Source organism: Bubalus bubalis, chromosome 5 (assembly GCF_019923935.1).
Source record: "Bubalus bubalis isolate 160015118507 breed Murrah chromosome 5, NDDB_SH_1, whole genome shotgun sequence".
NCBI lineage: Eukaryota > Metazoa > Chordata > Mammalia > Artiodactyla > Bovidae > Bubalus > Bubalus bubalis.
The window spans coordinates 10,197,792-10,219,730 of NC_059161.1; the positions used below are offsets into that span (position 1 = coordinate 10,197,792).

The following is a 21,939-nucleotide window of genomic DNA, read 5'->3' on the forward strand; positions in this document are numbered from 1 at the left end:
ACAAGAGCCACAAAGTTTACCCGTCAAAATAGTTTAAGTAAAGACCTTCATTGTATTTGTTCAGTCACTCAGTCGTGTCGGACTCTTTGCGACCACATTGTAAAGACAGGCACAACAAAGGCCGAGATGACAAAGCCCCTTATGGTTGGGGGCCATTTGTGACAAATTTGCCGGCATAGCCAAACCAAACAGCTGCTCAGAATCCCAGGCTGTTTGGCTACCAAATGTATATCATATGTAATATTCTGAATAGCAGAGATCAAGCTCTCAAAACACAATAGAAATGCCTAAAATCAGGCAGAAAAATTTACATTTCAAAGGATCAGGGAGAGAAACGCAAGTTTCTCCTGGAAGGCCTTTTGTTTCTTTAAGGTCAAAATTCTGAAAATGTGTTTTATCCAATTGGCTTTCTCTAACAAGTTTTGGACAGAGTCCATTTTCAGGGTGAGATTTCCTTTAATTCTCAATTAAGCAATAACTTGTAAGTATAAATTCTGTATGTATATAAACCGTAGTAGTAGTAGTGTTAGTCGTTCAGTCGTGTCAGTCTCTCTGCGATCCCATGGACTGTAGCCTGCCAGGCTCCTTTGTCCATGGGATTCTCCAGGCAAGAATAGTGGAGTGGACTGCCATTCCCTTTTACAGAGGATCTTCCTGACCCAGGGAGAGAACCGCGTCTCCTGCATTTGCAGGCAGATTCTGGGAAGACCCTATATAAACCAGCAGTTCAGTTCAATCGCTCAGTCTGTCTGACTCTTTGCAATCCCATGGACTGCAGCATGCCAGGCCTCCCTGTCCATCACCAACTCCCGGATTTTACTTAAACTCATGTCCATCAAGTCGATGATGCCATCCAACCATCTCATTCTCTGTCGTCCCCTTCTCCTCCTGCCTTCAATCTTTCCCAGCATCAGGGTCTTTTCAAATGAGTCAGTTCTTTGCATCAGGTGGTCAGAGTCTTAGAGTTTCAGCTTCAGCATCAGTCCTTCCAATGAATATTCAGGACTGATTTCCTTTAGGATGGACTGGTTGGATCTCCTTGCCATCCAAGGGACTCTCAAGAGTTTTCTCTAACACCTTCTTCAAAAGCATCAATTCTTCAGTGCTCAGCTTTCTTGATAGCCCATCTCTCACAGTCATAAGTGACTACTGGAAAAATCATAGCTTTGACTAGACGGACCTTGGTTGACAAACCGTACTGGGGTATTATTAATAGTTTGGAGGTTGGCAACCTTTCACTCCTTTTTCTGTTATTTTGAAAGTTTTGTTGCCTATTCAGATATGTTTGCCCAGGTAAAACTGCTAATGACGATTTTAAGGTGAACCAATGCGCTGCTTGTGAGGTTACCTTCTCTAGGTGTCGCTCTAGAGTCATCTCCACTCTGGTTTCTCAGTTCCTCCCTCTGGCAGTCTAAAACCACTGTGATTGCTTGGATCACTGAGTGGCCAGCTCTCATATGTAGTCCCTGGATGAGGAAGTTTCCCCACTCCCTTTTTTTTTTTCCCCCACACCGCTTGGCTTGTGGTATCTTAGTTCTCTGACAGGGGATTGAAGCCAGGCCTTTGGCAATAAGAGGGCCAAGTCCTAACCAGTGGATGACCAGGGAATTCCCTCATTAACTTAAATGAGTAAGCTTCCTATGGGATCGTTACATAGCATATGAGGATTTACCTCCACCAATCTTGCAAGTTTCTCAGTTGCCTGAGGAAGCCATTGCTGGCTGCAAGATGTTTTCTTCTTCTTTGGAGCTGAAAGCGCTCATGCGATATTTTCACTTTCATTCTGACAAACTCTATTAAAATAGCCAATTCAGGGAAGAGTGACAGGCCAGTCTTTTACCAAATCACTCGGCCGAATGAGTTTTGTTTTTACTTAGTAAAATTGCCCCAGTGTTTTTCAACAGAAGTAACGAAAATACTTTTGAAACTAAGTTCAAGGAAATCATGTAGCATTTGTCTTTTCATGTGGGTTTTTTTCTTTTATTGATGTGGTGTGTCACAGTGACTGATTTTCATATGTTATAACATTCTTGTTACCCTGGAATTAATCCAACTTTATCATGGTGCATGGTCTTCTTTATTGTTGGACTCAGTTTACTAGTATTTTGTTTAGGATTTTTACATCTCTATTGGCCTGTAATTTTCTTCTGTTGTAAGTGTCTTTGTCTGGTTTTCCCTCAGGGTTGACCAAAGGGCAGCTGTAATGTGACAGGTTGATGGCTGCAACATTTTTTGTTTATTGTTATGGCGGGAAACATTTTTTCATTGACAAAGGAAAGTGGGTGAGGAAGGGAAGGCTTCCAGATGAAGATGGTATTTATTGATTGGCTGCGTGGCATGCAAGAACTTAGTTCCTTGACCAAGGATCAAAGCCCACTACAGTGGAAGTGCAGAGTCTTAGTCACTGGACCACCAGGGAAGTCCCTGAAGGAGGTAGTATTTAAACTACAGTAGTTCCCCTATCTACAGGACAATTTACGAGACCCCATTGGATACTGAAACTGAAGATAGCATGCTGCTGCTGCTGCTAAGTCGCTTCAGTCATGTCGGACTCTGTGCGACCCCATGGACTGTAGCCTACCAGGCTTCTCCGTCCATGGGATTCTCCAGGCAAGAACACTGGAGTGGGTTGCCATTTCCTTCTCCGATGCATGAAAGTGAAAAGTGAAAGTGAAGTCGCTCAGTCGTGTCTGACTCTTAGCAACCCCATGGACTGCAGCCTACCAGGCTCCTCCGTCCACGGGATTTTCCGGGCAACAGTACTGGAGTAGGGTGCCATTGCCTTCTCCCGAGGATAGCATAGAAGCTTATATATACACTCTTCCTTATACATATCAGGGGAGCAAAATTTGCCACCCCAAAATGTCTCTTTGGCACATGAGTTAGGGGAAACACACTAACTGAAACCGTCCACCCTGGCGAGGCACCATATAACCATTCATGTGAGTGATTTTACAACAGGAGGCCTTAGGAAGGAACATGGAACTACAAGTCACCATCAATCAAGAGAGTTCGGGAAAGGTCACAGGAGATGCCATGTGTCCTTCCACCTCCTAGAATTCTCCTCGCTGGCATCCATCTCAGTCAAGCAATGCATGTGTGGCCAGGAAGCTCCCTGAGTCAGAAGGATTGGCCAGAGACAACCCGGAAACTAATCCCGTCACCATAAAACCTTAGACTGTGAGCCACGTCACAGAGCAGTTCTCCTGGGTTCCCTCACCCTCCTGCTCTCCGCCTGGCTGACCTTTCCCAATAACGTCTCTTGCTTTGCCAGCACCTGTGTCTCCTTGGACAATTCATTTCTGAGTGTTAGACAAGAGCCCCTTTCCCAGCCCTGAAAGGGGTCCCCCTTCCTGCAACACATAGATTAATTCAAACTGAAAACAATCAATTTCCAGAGGACTCAAGTCCATTTGTCCTACCTGCCTAAAAGAATTTAGATAGAGGACACTTTTTCTCATCTTCATGTGAATTGCCTTCCTCCCAGTTGAAGTCCCAAACCACTACCCCCAACATCCTCTTTAGTCTTTAGCTGAAGATGGTATTTAAGGTAAGGGTTTCAGCCATTCTGGAAAGTTACTGAAGTTTCCTGGGTCTCTCTCATGTATACATGCTATTAAACTTTATTTGATTTTTCTCCTGCTAATCTATCTCATGTCAGTTCTTAGGCCATCCAGAACAGCCTAGAAGGGCAGAGTAAATTTTCTTCCTCCTTGACACGTACATACTTATGATAAAGTTTAATTTATAAATTAGGCACAGTAAGAGATTAACAATAGCTAATAATAAAATAGAACAATTATAAGAGTATACTGTAATAAAAGTTATGTGAATGTGGATTCTCTCAAAACGTCTTATTGTACAAATTTAATACTTTTTCAACTTATCACATACTGTGGCTGTAATTTTCACAGTTTGAGGTGTGACAGCAAAGGTAGCACAATTTTTTTCCTTTTTCACAATTTCACAGATAGAAGATTCAATCTTACTGTAGATCTTAGCAACCCCAGCAAAGGATTTTTTTTTCTTTTCCTTATTAAGTCTAGAACTTTCACCTTTTCACTTAACGGAAGCACTTCTTGTGCTCTGGGGCCGTTATTAAATAAGGGTTATTTAAATATAAACACTGCGATACTGAGATAGTTGGTCTGTCAGTTAAGTCAGCTACCAAGAGACCACTGGGCAGCATACGCTGGACAAAGGGATGGATGGTTCATGTCCAGGCAGGATGGAGCAAGACAGCATGAGGTTTCATCATGCTATTCAGAACAGTGCACATTTTTAAATGTATTATTCATTGCTTATTTCTGGAATTTTCTGTTTAATATTTTCAGGTTATGGTTGACCACAAGTAACTGAAACTACAGATAGTGAAACTGTGGATTGGGGTGGGGGGACTACTGTAAAGTTAAAGAGGCCAAGGGAACAGAATGTGTGGAAAGCGGGTGGTAACAGAATAAGGCAGAAAACCACAAGTAGCTGGGGAGGAGGTAGTGAGGACTGAAATGAGGTTAGAAAAGTTAAGTATATTATACACAACCAGACACTCATTTACTATTTGCTTATCTCCTATGATTCATCTTCAGTTCAGTTCAGTTACTTGGTCATGTCCGACTCTTTGCGACCCGATGGACTGCAGCACACCAGGCTTCCTTGTCCGTCACCATCTCCTGGAGTTTGCTCAAACTCATGTCCATCGAGTCGGTGATGCCATCCAACCATCTCATCCTCTGTCATCCACCTTCAATCTTTCCCAGCATCAGGGTCTTTTCCAAGGAGTCAGTTCTTCGCATTGGATGGCCAAAGTAATGGAGTTTCAGCTTCAGCATCAGTCCTTCCAATGAATATTCAGGACTGATTTTGTTTAGGATTTACTAGTTTGATCTCCTTGCAGTCCAAGGGATTCTCAAGAGTTTTCTCCAGCACCACAGTTCAAAAGCATCAATTCTTCAGTGCTCAGTTTTCTTTATGGTCCAACTCTCACATCCATATGTGACTACTGGAAAAATCTTAGGTTGAACCAAAAATAGATTGGCTCTGTATTTCTAGCCTTTACTTGGGCTGCCAGGTGTTGGGAGATCATTCCCCATACACAGTTCTCTCACATTTCTGCAGTTTTGTGCCAGAGGCACCAAAAGTTTTTGTTCCAGACTATCTCTTCAAGGGTGTTTGTATTACCACGGGTCTTGATAGACACAGATCACGTCCCCACTGAATCAAAGGGAGGGTTTATTTCCTGCCCAGTATAATAAAGAGAATGTCTTCCACCAGGCAAAGACTGGCTCTCTTGAACTTAGTGGTCTTTAGCTGTGAGGCAGATCCTCTCTGTGTGTGTCAGCTATCTGAACAGCTCCATATTGTTCTGTGGATTTTAGGAAAGGGAAGATGGAGGGGAGGGCAAGAGGAATCAACAGGTATATGAGGTTTGTGCTACTTGCTGGGCTCCAAATAACAAGTCCTTTGCCTCAGAACTAGGAGTCTTATGTCTTCTGTCAATGCCCATGAAACTGTGGCAGGCTAACCCTTCACAGCTCCTGACACCAGGTGTTTGCCTTCTTGAAAAGCAAAAGCTTAGGTTTGGGTCTGTTTTCTTTTTTTACATGCCCTCAGATCTGATGGATCTTATTCATACTATGCCCTGGTGCAGTGTTAGCTGAAGTAGGGTTGTAGGCCAGTTGCCTGGTTCATCTCCCTTCAATAATAAAATCCTTTGGCTAATGAATCTAAGCTCCCTATGGAGGCAAAGGGCAGCCAAATAAAAGGTGGATATTTCACTAATATAAAGACAAATGCCAAGAAACAGCTGCGTTCCAGGCCAGGCAGTGCTCAGCTTGCCATATGAAATAGGCTCTTAATAGAAATCAAATAGCAATTAACTCAAACTACTATAAGGAACATAAGCCAGGATAAAATTTGAAAATTAGTCTGCTATCCAAGCATCAGTGAAAGATAGGCGACCCTAGCCAAATAGGATTTGACCATGAGATGATTCAAGCAATGCCCACTTGGCATGGGCAATGATACACAGACCACCTGTCTCCTGAGAAGCCTGTATGCAGTTAAATCCAGACAAGGAACAACTGACTGGTTCAAAATTGGGAAAGGAGTACCACAAGGGTGTATATTGTTGCCCTCCTTATTTAACCCATGTGCAGAGTGCATCATGCGAAATGCTAGGCTGGATGAATCAAAAAATGAAATGAAGATTGCTGGGAGAAATATCAAGAACCTCAGATATATACCATTCTAATGGCAGACACTGAAAAGAAACTAAAGAGCCTCTTGATGAGGGCAAAAGAAGAGAATGAAAAAGCTGGCTTAAATCTCAACATTGAAAAAACTAAGATCATGGCATCTGGTCCCCTCACTTCATGGAAAAATAGAAGGGGAAAAAGCAGAAGCAGTGACAAATTTTATTTTCTTGGGCTCCAGAATCACTGCAGGCAGTGACTTGCAGCCATGAAATTAAGAGACACTTGCTCCTTGGGGGGAAAGCTATGATAAACCTAGGCAGCATATTAAAAAGCGGAGGCATCACTTTGCTGACAAAAATCTGAATAGGCCAAGCTATGGCTTTCCAGGATTCATGTACAGATGTGAGACTTGGACCATAAAGAAGGCTGTGTGCCGAAGAATTGATGCTTTTGAACTGTGGTGCTGGAGAAGACTCTTAGAGTCCCCTTGGAATCAAACCTAAAGGAAATCAACTCTGAATATTCATTGGAAGGACTGATGCTAAAGCTGAAGCTCCAATACTTTGGCTACCTGATGAGAAGAGATGACTCACTGGAAAAGATCCTCATGATGGGAAAGATTGAGGGCAGGAGTAGAAGGGGTTGACAGCGACTGAGATGGTTGGATAACATCACCAACTCAATGGACATGAATCTGAGCAAACCCCAGGAGATAGTAAAGGACAGGGAAGCCTGGAGTGCTGCAGTCCATGGGGTTGAAGAGTCAGACATGACTTAGCGGAAACTGAACAACGGCAATGATATATAACAAAAGCCTCTATAGGAATCTCCTATTACCTTCTCAAGTATGTACTTATTCAAATTATCAAAATCATTGCTCTAACAGAGTAAGGTAATATAAGTAATCAATAGAAGCAATTGTAAACTTTGGGAAACTTTAGCCTTCAACTTGATTGGTGTGGTTGGTCAACACATTCCACTGATTTACAAAAACAATATAAACTCTGGGTGTGGGAAGAAGGATAAATTAGGGGCTGGAATACACACTACTATTTATACTATGTATAAATATAAATAGATAACCAACAAGGACCTTCTGTATAACACAGTGAACTATACTCAATATTACATAATAACCTGTAAGGGAAAAGAATCTGAGAAAAGTGTGTGTGTGTATATATATATATATATATATGTATATATATATGTATATTTTATACATATATGTTTCAGTTGCTGTGCTATACATCTGAAACTTATATAATATTATAAATCAGCTATGTTGTTTGTTGTTTAGTCACTAAGTCATGTCCGACATTTTCTCCGTGCCATGGACTGTAACCTGCCAGGCTCTCCTCTGTCCAGGGGATTTCCCAGACAAGAATACTGGAGTGGGTTGCCATTTCCTTCTAAATTAAAAAAAAAAAAAACACAACTTTTTTTTTAAGAATTAATAAAACACCTGTAACTGTAAAAAAAACAAATATAAACTATTTGAACATTTTAAATTAGTAAAGAGAAGATCGCTATGAAGTGAACATTTAGGTCATCCATCTCTGAAAGTATCTTTAATAACTCAAATCCTCTCTTCAAAACGTTTAAGTCTAAACGATGGAAGGCAGTGAAGATGTAATACATTTTGTGTGGCTCAATGGTTTCTTGATGATCTAATGAATAGTTTTCTTTGACTTCACTTATAATTAATATTTGTAAATAATTTAGACAGATATTGAAGAAGGATCAAAGAGATTGTGTTTCTATGTGTCTTTGTAGAGGGACATATCTATCCAAATATGGCATTATCTGAAAAATAAAAGAATAAGTATCTATTACATATCTTATTATACATTTCATAGTTCCAGAATAACCCTGAAGGCAGAGAGGAGAAGTACTGTTTCATAGATACAGGAGTAAGGTTTAGAGACACTAAGTGACTAAAGGCATGAGCCTACTCAATGACAGAAGCAGAACGTGAACCCAAGTGCAGTGGGCTGAATGTTTGTGCTCCTCCAAATTCTTATGCTGAAACCCTAATCCCAACGGGATGGTCTTTGGAGGCGGGGCCTTTGGGAGGTAATTAAGTCATGAGAGTGGAGTCCTCATGAAAGGGATTCGTGCCCTTACAGGAAGAGCTCCCAAAACTAGCCAGCTGTTTCTATTGTGTAACAATACAGCAAGAAACAGTTCTCTGAAAACTAGGAAGAGGGAACTCCAAGAACCCAATCATGCTGGCACCCTGATCTCAGACTTTCAGCCTCCAGAACTGTGAGAAATAAAGTTAGTTGTTTAAGCCACTCAGTCTATAGTAATTTGTTATAGCAGCCCAAACTGAGTAAGACACCAAGTCTTCCATTTTTAAGGAATGGTTAAGTAAGACTCTCCCTCTTTTGACTGACATATCTCCAAATGGAAAATTAAAGAGAGAGCTTCAAAATACCTGCGAGTCTGTTTCTGTTCATTTGAGTTTTATTTTAGATTCCACATGTAAGTGATGTCATATGGTATTTGTCTTTCTCTTTCTGACTTACTGTATTTAGTATAGTAATCTCTATGTCCACCCATGTTGCTGCAAATGGTATTATTTCATTCTTTTTTTGTGGTTGAGGTTGTGTGGGTTTTCTTAGAACTGTGGTGGTTCAGTCACTAAATCGTGTCTGACTCTTGAGATGCCATGGACTCGCAAAGTGCCTCTGTCCATGGGATTTTCCTGGCAACAACACTAGAGTGGGTTGCCATTTCCTTCTCCAGGGGATCTTCCTGACCCCGGGATAGAACCCTGGCCTCCTGCGTTGCTAGCGGATTCTTTACCAACTGAGCTACCAGGGAAGCGGAATACTTCCTCCTTGTAAGAGTTATTTTTTGAGCAAAGTTAACATATGACTTTTACAGATCAACTTTAAAACACAACAGAGAATCTCGGGTTTCCAGGCCACACGCTATCACCCTCTCTGCCCTGCTTATGAACGCAGCGGGTCAGGTGTAGTCACAGCCTTGTCATCAAAGAAGTTACATTTCCAATATGGCAATTATTTTGTTTGTGACCTAACTTAATCATTTGTTGGTTATGTTTAACATAAATTAGACTCTTTATTTTTTCAAAATAAATGGAACAATACCATCAGTTACTTGTCTTGACTTAGAAACAAGTATTTAACAATTAAAGTATTTACCAGCAGATCTTCTTCCTCCTCCCTGCAAAATAATACCACCAACACCACACGCCACCTCACCCCAAACTTCCTCCACATTTTATTGTTGTGTCTCAGGTCTTTTTGTTTGATATTTGTCATCAAAATAATTTCCATTGTATCTCAATTTTGCATATAACATTTTTGCAGACGAAACAGAAATTAATGAACAAGGAGGCCTCTGGATCCTTCTCCAAATATGGTTCTTAGGCCATCAGGCTCAGTGTCACCTCTGCCTGCCTGAGAATGCATATTCCAGGACCCAAACTAGAGCCTATTGAATGAGCCGGTGTGGAGATGATCCCTCAAATCCTGTAAACACGAGGAAACGAGGATCTCTGGTCTATAGTAGATCTTACTAGTCTAGTTTACTGATGCATTTAACTTCAAACAGATTGCCTTTTAACTACCCCAGAGGAATATGTATGAACCTCTTTCAATCCTAGAAATAACTCCTAAGTCTACTTATGCATTCCTCCTGTCAACTGGGTAGGAATCCTACTGCAGCATCTTACTTTTTGGTGGAAAGTGCCTTTTCTCCTTGTGAACGAAGAGACTCAGTTTGACCCAGGAGCTCCTGTCACTGTCGGGAACAGGTTTTTTGACCTGGTCGTGAGTAAGGAACTTGTAGGCACCATGGAAATGCATCTTTTGACCTCTCAATAAGCTGACTTGATTGCTTCTTTCCACCAGGCAGTTGGATTCTCGCTTTTCATTTATCTCCTCCAGGAGACGTTTGTCTGTTTTAAGTTTTTTAATTATTTCACTGTTTCTGTTTACAGATGCCATTATGCTGACAAACTATAATCATCAAGTGGTTCTGGCTGTCCTGCAAACAAATGCAGAAAAAAAAATACTATCAATTGCTCGCTTGACTTCAAACCCAGTATTCACAATCAGGTATTCGCCAGCATCTCCAGTTACTTTATCAAGTGATTACCTCATGTCAGGTATTTCTCCTCCTGCTGATACCACTACCACTATGCCCCTCCCCCAACCTCCCTGCATCTCTTACTATTGCTTTCTAAGGTCTTGATATTTCCTGAGGAGAAAGAAAAGACCAGAGAAAGAGGATACAGTGAAAGAATATATTTTGGTTTTTAAAGCGATACTATGCATTGATTTTTGCTTTTAGGAACTTTCATTGCTTATTCTGAATGTTAGGTAGTTAGAATAGGGAAAAGGAGTCCAAAACGGCGGTTGCTAAAAGACAAGAAAGAGAAAAGCCCGTGAAAATAGAAGGAAGGTCAAAGAAAGGTCCGAGGGCCGGAATGAGGACTTCAGGTAGAAAAGCACTTCTTGCTGAGCCCAATTTGCATAGGGCAGGCCCAGGGGGAAGAAAACATATAAAAGGAGGAGCCAAGCGCTCTCTTGCGCACCCCCACCCCCACCCCACCCTCACCCCCACCCCGCCCCACACAATGGCACGCTCCTCCACTCTCTTCTCTTCTTCGAGAATGGTTTCTCCTGCTATCTTTTAAATAAAATAGATCTGTAACACTGATTTGTCTAAGAGCTATGACAGGGTTTGTTCAAGACTGGAGAGCTGTGATGCGCTGAGGGCTTTAATGTCCATCGCTCCAAATCATTGTTGTGACGAGACAAGAACCGAGAAGCATACAGTTGCCTGATGTGATTATGAAGATAATATGAATTTATTATAGGAAATAAAACACAGCGAAGTATAAGGTAGAAAAGCTAAAATCACTTGTAATCCAGAGACAGCCAAATTAACATTTTGGATGTTTCTTTCCTAATAAATATCCAAAGATATTTCATTATAAAAAGTACAAGGGGTTCCCTGGCTGTCTAGTGGTCAGAACTCTGAGATTCCACTGGCGAGGCTCTGTTGATCCCTGCTAAGGGAACTAAGATCCCTCAGGCTTAGTGCTACAGCCCTAAAATTTAAAAAAAAATACAGAAGACATCAAACTGGTCATACTAAAACACAAATTTTAAACATTTGTTTTTAACTATTTAGGAAGAGTTTGCTTGTTAGGCTAGTAAATTTATCTTTTCATGGATTTGAAGCACTTAAAAATCAGATATGCTAAATTTACAAAGGAAATTTAAAACATTTAAAGGATTTGTATTAACTAAGTTTGTAAATATACTACTTGAGGTGTTTAGTCTTTTCAACTTGGCTTAACTGAATATTAATTGCAGAAAAAATAAGAATGATCATTCTTTATATAAAAATAACTCAGTTTAGGGAATTTTCTGGCAATCCAGAGGTTGGCACGTCATGCTTTTACAGCCGGGGGCAGTGGTCTTTCATTCTCCTGTTCGGGGACTAAGATCCCACAAGCCATGTGGCATAGCCAAATTAAAAAAAAAAAAAAAAACCCACAATTTATAAATAGAATACAACTCATGTTGAAACCAACATTTTCATTTTAGAAAATCAGTATTATGAGCCCTAAAGTCCTACCAACCCAAATGTCCATCAACAGCTGAGTGGATAAATAAAACATGGTATATCCACACAATGGATACTATGCAGTAAGAAAAAAAAAAAAGATAGTACTATTGGTACACATAATAACATGGCTGACTCTCAGAATAATTGGGTTGAGTGAAGAAAAGTCATACCAAAAAAAAATGGTATTGTATGATTCTACTCATACAAAATTCTATGAAATATTAACTACTCTATAGTGACTGAAAGCAGAGAAGTGGTTGTCTGGAAATGAGGAGGGGTTAAGAACAATGGCAGCAAGCAGAATTGTAAAGTAATACACCATGTGAGTAAGGTTTTAGTGGTGATTAATACATTTGTTATCTTGATTGTGGTGATGGTTTCATGTTTTTGCATATATCAAAGCTAATCAAATTGTACATAGATCATCCTTGACTTAGGGTGGGGTTTCAACCTGATAAACCCATTGTTTATTGAAAATGTCTTAAGGTGAAAATGCATTTAATACACCTAACCTACAAACATGATAGCTTAGCCTCGCCTACTTTAACATGCTAAGAACATGTACATTGGCTTTCAGTTGGGCAAAATCATCTAACACTTATTATAAAACTTATTTTATAATAAAGTGCTGATTATCAAATGTAGAGAATTGAACATTATACTGAAAGTGAAAAACTGAATGCTTGTAATTGTATCAGTCATTTTCACTTTGATCACATGGATGACTGGGAGCTGGGAGTATTGTCCCACGAGTCACTAGCCTAGCAAAAGATCAAAGTTCAAAATTTGAAGTATTTGAAATATGGTTTCTACTGAATACATATTGCTTTTGCACCATCATAGTGTTGAAAAATTGCACACCAAATCGTTGTAAGTTAGAGGCCGTCTGCACTTTAACCATGCAGTTTATTGTACATCAATTATATCACAATAAAGCTGTGGAATAAAATCAGGATTAGCACTGAGCACATTGCATAAAGCAAGTGGTTAATAAACCCTTGTTGAATGAATAAAAAGTACATTATTTATCAGATAATTTATATTCACTTAACATTAACATTGTGAGAACTTTTCATATCACTACGTGTCATTCGTAACAAAAAAGGTACTCTCTGATGACAGTAGTCTATCATATGGATTTATAATAATTAATTGATTAGTCCCTTTATTGTTAGACTTTTAGATTGTTTACCCTTTAACACTTTCAAGTGACAAAAATCTTGCAAACATATATTATTTTAGGAAACCCACAAGACATCAGTTTTCCATTCCTAAATACACAAAAGGATAAGAGGTATAGTTTCAGAGTTCTCTGGGCTAACAAATCTTACAGGAAAAAAGTTACTTAAAGAAAATAGTTGCTCGGAACAAAAGGAAATGCTTTAATGGAGAACGAAATTCCTGACTTTTTTTCCTCCCTCTCTCCAGAGCCATGAGGAAGACTCAGATATTCTGAAAAATTATAAAGAATTGTCTCAGGAAGTTATTGCCACAATAATGTTGCAAAACTCAGAGGCATGCAACAAAAAACATTTATTCTTATGCTCATTAGTGGATTGTTTAGATCCAGGTGAATTTGGTTGGGACTGGCTCCCAGCTGAGGGTGAAGGTCCCACAATTCTAGGACTAAGAGAAATAAGTAAAGCTATTTTTCTCTAAGCCAATATCTCAGATGGGATCTAACTCTCCTATACTCATTTCATTTCTGGGAATTTTAAAAACATAAACCCTTTTTTAAGAACATGAGAAGAAAAGCTTTTTTATTAAATGACAATTGTATTGCACCATCTCTGGCATATACAGCCTTTCTGCTTTATCTTTCTCTTTCCTGTCTCCCTTGGAAAATCCTTGATTTCAGGCATCATATTATTTACAAAAATATGGAGTTGGAGCTCAGTATAATGTAGGAGCTCAATAAAAAGCAGCTGACTTTCCTAAAAGTATAAATCCAGTAATGTTAGCTCACAAATCTTTTATAGATGTACAACCCACCAAGAAATGATCCCTTGGTTTACAAGTAAGCAATTCTTTAAGCAAGATGTCAGTTGCAGAAGTGAACAGGGAAGAAAGAAGATACCTTTTTCAACATTGGATCTAGCAAGTTTAAACTGAAGGGAGATAAAATATTTTATGCACTCAATTAACACTAAATAATTAAATTGGCCTCAATCTTGCTAACTCCATTTCGATCACCCGTTAATTTTTTTCCAAAGTAGTAAAAACAAGAAGATATGAATGAAATAAATCTACAAATAGCTCCAATATCTCATTTTTGTCATTAATTTCAAGTTACTTTTACTAGAGATACTAATTTATTGGAAATTAAACTCCTTGAATTTTGTCTCCTTTACTGCTTTTACTGTTTATCATCCTCTCTGCAGGATGTTCAAATGAAAAACAAGTGGGGACATGACTAAAAGAAGTAGAAAACAAGGTAATTGTCTCATGTACTTTTGAGCTAATTTATATTTTGTTAAAAGCCCATTATATAGATTTACTGCAAATGAAATGTAGATGTCTTAGTCACAAATTCACTAAGAAGATCACAGAATTCAAATTTTTTTACTAATAGACTAATTTAATTGATATCACTGTACATTCTCACCCTAGTGTTTTATTATTTTTAAACTAATTTTTATTGGAGTATAGTTTCTTTACAATGTGTTAGTTTCTACTGTACAGCAAAATGAATCAGCTGTACATATACATCTATCCCCTCCCTTTTGGACTTCCTTCCCATTCAAGTCACCACAGTGCATTAGGAAATAATCATTCAAGTCCAGGAAGCACAGAGTCCCATATAGGATAAACCCAAGGAGAAACATGCCAAGACACATATTAATCAAACTAACAAAAATTAAATACAAAGAAAAATTATTAAAAGCAGCATAGGAAAATAAAACTCTTATTACAGATCACATGAACACAGGAGCCAACTAAAATTAGACACAGCAAGAGTCTTATGGTAACAGCATGGAATCTGAAGTCAAAAAGGTTTGACTCCTGTTCAAGCTATGCCAATTATGTGGCCTCAGTTAAGTTACCTTCTCTGGCCCTCAGTTACCTTATATGTTTAATGGAAATAATATCCAAATCACAGAGAACCATAAGGATTAAATGAGCTAATACATTATCAAGAACTTAATATAACCAAAACTCAATAAATGGTAACGTTAAAATATTTATTAGTCACTGTAAAAACATTTTTGTTCAATTGGATAAATAAATAGTATTTTTGTCCCCTCAGTTATTAATCTGTTTATTTGCTATGTGATCAGGTTCAGCTACATAATTTGTGGTGGCCAGAGCAAAATGATAAGGCAAGGGCCCTTGTGAGAGAGTCATTTCCTAGGCAGGTTGATAGGGAGTCTAGGGGTCCCCAAGGAGAGAGGGGTCTGGAATTATCAAGGAGGAAGAAAGGACAAACTTTTTTTCTTTCTCCACCTTCCTTAGGATTATATAACAATAATGTATCCTGCCTAAGGACAGTCTTTGGATTCAACCTTCTGTTATCTTAAAATGTTAATTATGGGAGTAGACCTGGTCTTTACAAGGATGTATCTTGCCTGAGGACAGTGTTATCTTAAAATGTAAATTATGGGAGTAGGTCTGATGAGGTCTTTACAACCTCCATTCTTTGGATTATATAACCTCATTGTTAACACTAGCAAGCGGGTACTAAAGGAACAAGTCAATTTCTATGCTTAAATCACCTAGTTTTAGTGTCTTAAATGGAGGTAAATAATGTGCCTAACCTATGAATTTTTAAAGGCATTTATTTGTAAGCATGCATATACAGTCAGTTCAGTTGCTCAGTCGTGTCCGACTCTTTGTGACTCCATGGACTGCAGCACGCCGGGCTTCCCTGTCCATCACCAACTCCCAGGGCTTATTCAAACTCATGTCCATCGAGTCAGTGATGCCATCCATCTCATTCTCTGTTGTCCCCTTCTTGTTAAAGGTTGTTGCTGAACCACGCAAAGACACTGGGATTCTTGGCCTCCGTAGGAGAAGAATTCAATCCGGGGCCAGAGACAAGGCTTGATCGCTCAGAGCTTTTGTGTAATAAAGTTTTATTAAACTACAAAGGAGATAGAGAAAGCTTCTGACATAGGCATCAGAAGGGGGCAGAAAGAGTACCCACTTGCTAGTGTTAGCTACGGGGTCCAGCCCCGGTTGGATCCAGGGATTCCCTCGGGAGGACGGCGTTGGTGAAAGGATAGATAAAAAGAGAAAGAGGGGCTTGAACTAACTGGTTTACGCAGAAAGCCAGTAAAACCTGTGACATCAGATTTGCACTGACCACAGAGGCCACAGGCGCCCTCTCAAATCGCAGAAAGTGCCCCACCTTAGGCACCTTTTCAAGTGGGTCTTAGAAGCCCGGGCAAATAAGTGGTCTCAGAGGACCCCCGCGCTCCAAATTAGTCATCCTGAAGGAAGAACAGAGAAGAAAAGGAGAGAAAAGGAAACAAGAAAGAACGACATAGGGAGACCAAGCTTAATGAGCATGGCCCGCAACTTTATACCTTAAGTTATACATAGAGGATAATAAGGGGTGTAGAGTCATGCAAGGTCAGCAGTCCTTGACTCTTATCGAAGCCAGGCTTTCTTTCTGCAAACTTATCATATGCAAAGGCTTTAGGTGATTTACATCATCTTCTGGCCAGGAGGCCTGTTAACATTTTATGACCCTTTCTTCTGAATAATGGTTAGTCAATCAGAAAACTTTTTTCTCTAAAGGTGATTATTCTAAAGCCAGGCTCCACCCTCCGAAAGCATTAGATAAAGTTGCATTCCTATAGGGCAAAAGGGTGGTGGGCTATAACAAGAAAAGAATTAACTTAAGGGTCCAAGGTTACAAACATTAAAGCTACTACTTACATTTCTATATACCAACTATATTAATCAATACACTCCCAGGGACACAGTAGGTAAGGGATATGGAAACTTGGCAGCAAGCATTAGCTCAACAAAGAAATCCTCTACTAGTTCTATTCTAACAATTTTAACTCTCTGAGAAGCTCTGCATTGTTAGAATATCTTAAGCTTCCCATGCCTCTCGTGGTTGGGAGGCTGTGAACAATCACATGCATAGCTGCAGGAGTCCGAACAAACCTGTCAGGCAAGCTAGAAAGTCATCAGAGGGGTTTGAATTGAAACACTCCTATTATGCCCAGGAGACTTATTAACTAGAGCTCTAAGTTGATTTTCTTCAGAGAAAGGTGGTCGGGGATAGCCCCCTGTGAATGTCAGAGGAGTTGGTAAAAGTCATAAAATAGTAAAACAGACAGATTCTGGTTTGGGGGTAGACGCTCAGGCAGGTCCAGGGGGGCCCTTGAGGCCTGACTCACCTTGCCTGTCAGGGCTCTCCCGCATGAACTTGTCATGGGTGGGAACGCCCATGCTGGCTCCATTGCAGTTAGCAATGGAGTTATATACTCTCCAATGAATCCAAAGAATGTCTGGAGGTTGTAAAGACCTCACCAGGCCTACTCCCATAACTTACATTTTAAAATAACAGGATTAGCCAGAAGATTTAATCCAGAGACTGTCCTCAGGCAGGATACATTATTGTTATATAAACCTAAGGAATGTAGAGGGAAAAAAAAGTTTGTCCTTTCTTCCTCTTTGAGAATTCCAGACCCCTCTTCTCCTTGGGGACTCCTAGACTTCTTATCAACCTGCCTAGGAAATGACTCTCTCATCCTCCTGTCTTCAATCTTTCCCAGCATCAGGGTCTTTTCAAATGAGTCAGTTCATCGTATCAGGTGGCCAAAGTATTGGAGTTTCAGCTTCAGCATCAGTCCTTCCAATGAATATTCAGGACTGATTTCCTTTAGGATGGACTGGTTGGATCTCCTTGCAATCCAAGGCATTCAAGAGTCTTTTCCAACACCACAGTTCAAAAGCATCAATTCTTTCATGCTCAGCTTTCTTTACAGTCCAAATCTCACATCCATACATGACTACTGAAAAAACCATAGCTTTGACTAGATGGACCTGTGTTGGCAAAGTAATGTCTCTGCTTTTTAATATGCTGTCTAGGTTGGTCATAGCTTTTCTTCCAAGGAGCAACTGTCATTTAATTTCCTGGCTGCAGTCACCATCTGCAGTGATTTTGGAGCCCAAGAACATAAAGTCTCTCACTGTTTCCATTGTTTCCCCATCTATTTGCCATGAAGTGATGGGACCAGATACTGTGAATGTTTTCTGAATGTTGAGTTTTAAGCCAACTTTTTCACTCTCCTCTTTCACTTTCATCAAGAGGCTCTTTAGTTCTTCTTTGCTTTCTGACATAAGGGTGGTGTCATATGCATATCTGAGGTTATTGATATTTCTCCCAGCAATCTTGATTCCAGCTTGTGCTTCATCCAGCCCAGCATTTCTCATGATGTACTCTGCATATAAGTTAAATAAGCAGGGTGACAATATACAGCCTTGACGTACTCCTTTCCTGATTTGGAACAAGTCTGTTGTTCCATGTCCAGTTCTAACTGTTGCTTCTTGACCTGAATACAGATTTCTCAGGAGGCAGGTCAGGTGGTCTGGTATTCCCATCTCTTGAAGAATTTTCCACAGTTTGTTGTCATCCAGACAGTCAAAGGCTTTGGCATAGTCAATAATGCAGACGTATATGCTTTTCTGGAACTCTTGCTTTTTCGATGATCCAATGGATGTTGGCAATTTGATTTCTGGTTCCTCTGCCTTTTCTAGATCCAGCTTGAACATCTGGAAGTTCACGGTTCACATATTGCTGAAGCCTGGCTTGGAGAATTTTTAGTATTACTTTGCTAGCATGTGAGATGAGTGCAATTGTGCAGTAGTTTGAGCATTCTTTGGCTTTGCCTTTCTTTGGGATCAGAATGAAAACTGACCTTTTCTAGTCCTGTGGCTACTGTTGAGTTTTCCAAATTTGTTGGCATATTGAGTGCAGCATCATCTTTTAGAATTTGATATAGCTCAACTGGAATTCCATCACCTCCACTAGCTTTGTTTGTAGTGATGCTTCCTAAGGTACACTTGACTTCACATTCGAGGATGCCTGGCTCTAGGTGAGTGATCACACCATCGTGATTATCTGGATCATGAAGATCTTTTTTGTATAGTTCTTCTGTGTATTCTTGCCACCTCTTCTTAATATCTTCTGCTTCTGTTAGCTCCATACCATTTCTGTCCTTTATTGCACCCAGTTTTGCATAAAATGTTCCCTTGGTATCTCTACTTTTCTTGAAGATATCTCTAGTCTTTCCCATTCTATTGTTTTCCTCTATTTCTTTGCATTGATTGGTGAGGAAGGCTTTCTTATCTCTCCTTGCTATTCTTTGGAACTCTGCATTCAAATGGGTATATCTTTCCTTTTTTTTCTTTGCCTTTAGCTTCTCTTTTTCTCAGCTATTTGTAAGGTCTTCTCAGCCAACCATTCTGCCTTTTTGCGCTTCTTTTTCTCGGGGATGGTCTTGATCACTGCTTCCTGTACAATGTCACAAACCTCTGTCCACAGTCCTTCAGGCTCTATCAGATCTCGTCCCTTGAATCTGTTTGTCACTTCCACTGTATAAGGGATTTGATTTAGGTCATACCTAAATCATGCATATACAGTGGATCCTCTGTAGGTCCCGCTCTAGGGACCCTCTAGGTCCCACTCATGGACTCCATATTTGAAAATTTACCTACTCACTAAAATTTGCTATCCAGTAATCAATACTGTAGCACTCTCACAGTCATCCCTAAACACACACATAGCTGTGCAAAACCTGGATCTCCTTGATCTTGAGAGAGTCATTTCCTAGGCAGGTTGATAAGGAGTCTAGGGGTCCCCAAGGAGAGAGGGGTCTGGAATTCTCAAGGAGGAAGAAAGAACAAACTTTTTTTTCTTTCTCTACATTCCTTAGGATTATATAACAATAATGTATCCTGCCTGAGGACAGTCTCTGGATTAAGGACTGTCTTTGGATTAAACCTTCTGGCTAATTCTGTTATCTTAAAATGTAAATTATGGGAGTAGGTCTGATGAGGTCTTTACAACCTCCAGACATTCTTTGGATTCATTGGAGAGTATATAACTTCATTGTTAACACTAGCAACAGGTACTCTTTCTGCCCCCTTCTGACGCCTGTGTCAGAAGCTTTCTCTATCTCCTTTATACTTTAATAAAACTTTATTACACAAAAGCTCTGAGTGATCAAGCCTCATCTCTGGCCCTGGATTGAATTCTCCTCCGGGGGCTAAGAATCCCGGTGTCTTCGCGTGATTCAACAACAACCTTTCAATCTGCACCACCAGCTAAGGAAGAGCACAGCTCTCTCTCTGCCTTCTTGTTTCAGCTATCATAAGTGTGCCATTTTCCTCATATTTTTAGGGTCACATGCGGTGTTTCTTGCATTTTGGTGCTTTGCATTGATTTCACTGTTTAAAATGCCCATCAAGTTTCATGCTAAAGTACCATCTGGTGTTCCTAGACAGCAAGCAGGCTGTGATGTGCCTTACGTGTGTTAGATCAACCTTAAGAATGAATTATAGTGCTGTCAACTGAGTTCAACATCAATGAATCAACAACATATTTTGTGTCTCTAAATTGAAACACTCTAAAAAAAAAAACTATACATTGGTTGGTTGACAAAAATGCCATGACCAGAGGCTGTGGTCACAGAGCCTCTGTATTTCCTTTAAAAGCCATGGCTCAGTATTTGCTAATTCAATGTTCAGGGCACTTTATAGAATATAACTACCCAAATACCAAGAATCAAATACGTATATATTGAAAGCATATTACTATTTCTATAGGTATATTGGGCTTCCCAAGTGGCTCAGTGGTAAAGAATCCGCCTGCCAATACAGGAGATGTGGGTTCAATCCCAGGTCAGGAAGATCCCCTAGAGAAGGAAATGGTAACCCACTCCAGTAGTCTTGCCTGGAAAAATCCCATGGACAGAGGAGCCTGGCTGGCTATAGTCCATGGGGTTGCATGGGGTCGTGTCTGACTCAGTGACTAAACAACAACAACAGGTATATTATTATAAATTACCTTCAACATACAGCAACTCAGAGCCTATTTGAAGTCCACTGGTGTGGCTCAGCCTACTGATATGTTACCCTGGCAATGGAATATTACGATGTGTGCCATTCTGGCTTTGTTCTAGTCATAGAATCCTGGTTAAAAGAAGTTTTAAAGTCAGAGAGACCATTTAGTTATCAGACATATGTCCTTGAATAAATTACTCAATCTCTCTTAATACCAGTTTCTCCATCTGTAAAATAGGACAAAGATATCTATATCATGAAGCTGCGTTTGTGTGTATGTGGTCGAAAGAGAGAGGAGCTGGAACTGTTAAAAAACAAAAACCCTAAATGGCATCACTTGTGCTAAAGCCCATGATGCCAAACCTACATTTAATCCCTAATATAATTGCAGCTTCCACCCCTACCAGAAATGCAATTTTAATCAACTTCTCTGGAATTTTCAATAAAGTGAACTGCCACGGGAGTCCTCTCCATCCCCCAGAGGAAGAAAAGATAACCTTTGCTTTTCTCTCCCCTCATTCCCCTGATCTAAAGCAACTTTTTTTTTTTTTTCCTTTTGCTAATAGCTCCCTTTCCCACCTTCCTTCCTATAAAAGCCTTCCATTTTGTACAACCCCCCAAGTGCCCTTCTAGTTGCTAGATGGAATGCCTCCCAGTTCGTGAATTGCCTAATAAAGCCAATTTCATTTGCAAATTTTTTCAGCTAAATTTTGTTTTTTTAACAGAGTTAAATGAGATATGCATATAAAGCTCTTTTTTGAGCACCTACTCTGGGTCTGTTGCTGTTCTGTGCACTGAGGGCAAATAGATACCTGCCCCCAAGGAGCTTAAGGTTTAATGGTTTGTGGTAAATCAGATCAGATCAGATCAGTCGCTCAGTCGTGTCCGACTCTTTGCGACCCCATGAATCGCAGCACGCCAGGCCTCCCTGTCCATCACCAACTCCTGGAATTCACTCAGACTCACGTCCATCGAGTCAGTGATGCCATCCAGCCATCTCATCCTCTGTTGTCCCCTTCTCCTCTTGCCCCCAATCCCTCCCAGCATCAGGGTCTTTTCCAATGAATCAACTCTTCGCATGAGGTGGCCAAAGTACTGGAGTTTCAGCTTTAGC

General features: G+C 40.1%; 1 protein-coding gene across 2 annotated transcripts; it reads right to left on the bottom strand.

Moving 5' to 3' along the window:
* Positions 1 to 7,754: 7,754 nt before the first annotated feature.
* On the bottom strand, positions 7,755 to 21,772 carry SPATA45 (spermatogenesis associated 45). Of its 2 annotated transcripts, none has more exons than XM_006054050.4 (3): positions 20,830 to 21,772; positions 9,898 to 10,211; positions 7,755 to 7,997 (listed from the first exon to the last, which is right to left on the bottom strand). In XM_006054050.4, the coding sequence occupies exons 2-3, from the start codon at positions 10,169 to 10,171 to the stop codon at positions 7,978 to 7,980; spliced, it is 294 nt and encodes a 97-aa protein (XP_006054112.3). In that variant the 5' UTR covers positions 10,172 to 10,211; positions 20,830 to 21,772; the 3' UTR covers positions 7,755 to 7,977. The 2 variants fall into 2 exon arrangements, with proteins under 2 accessions (XP_006054112.3, XP_044798628.1); XM_044942693.1 differs by lacking the exon at positions 20,830 to 21,772 and adding an exon at positions 10,323 to 10,623.
* Positions 21,773 to 21,939: the final 167 nt, after the last annotated feature.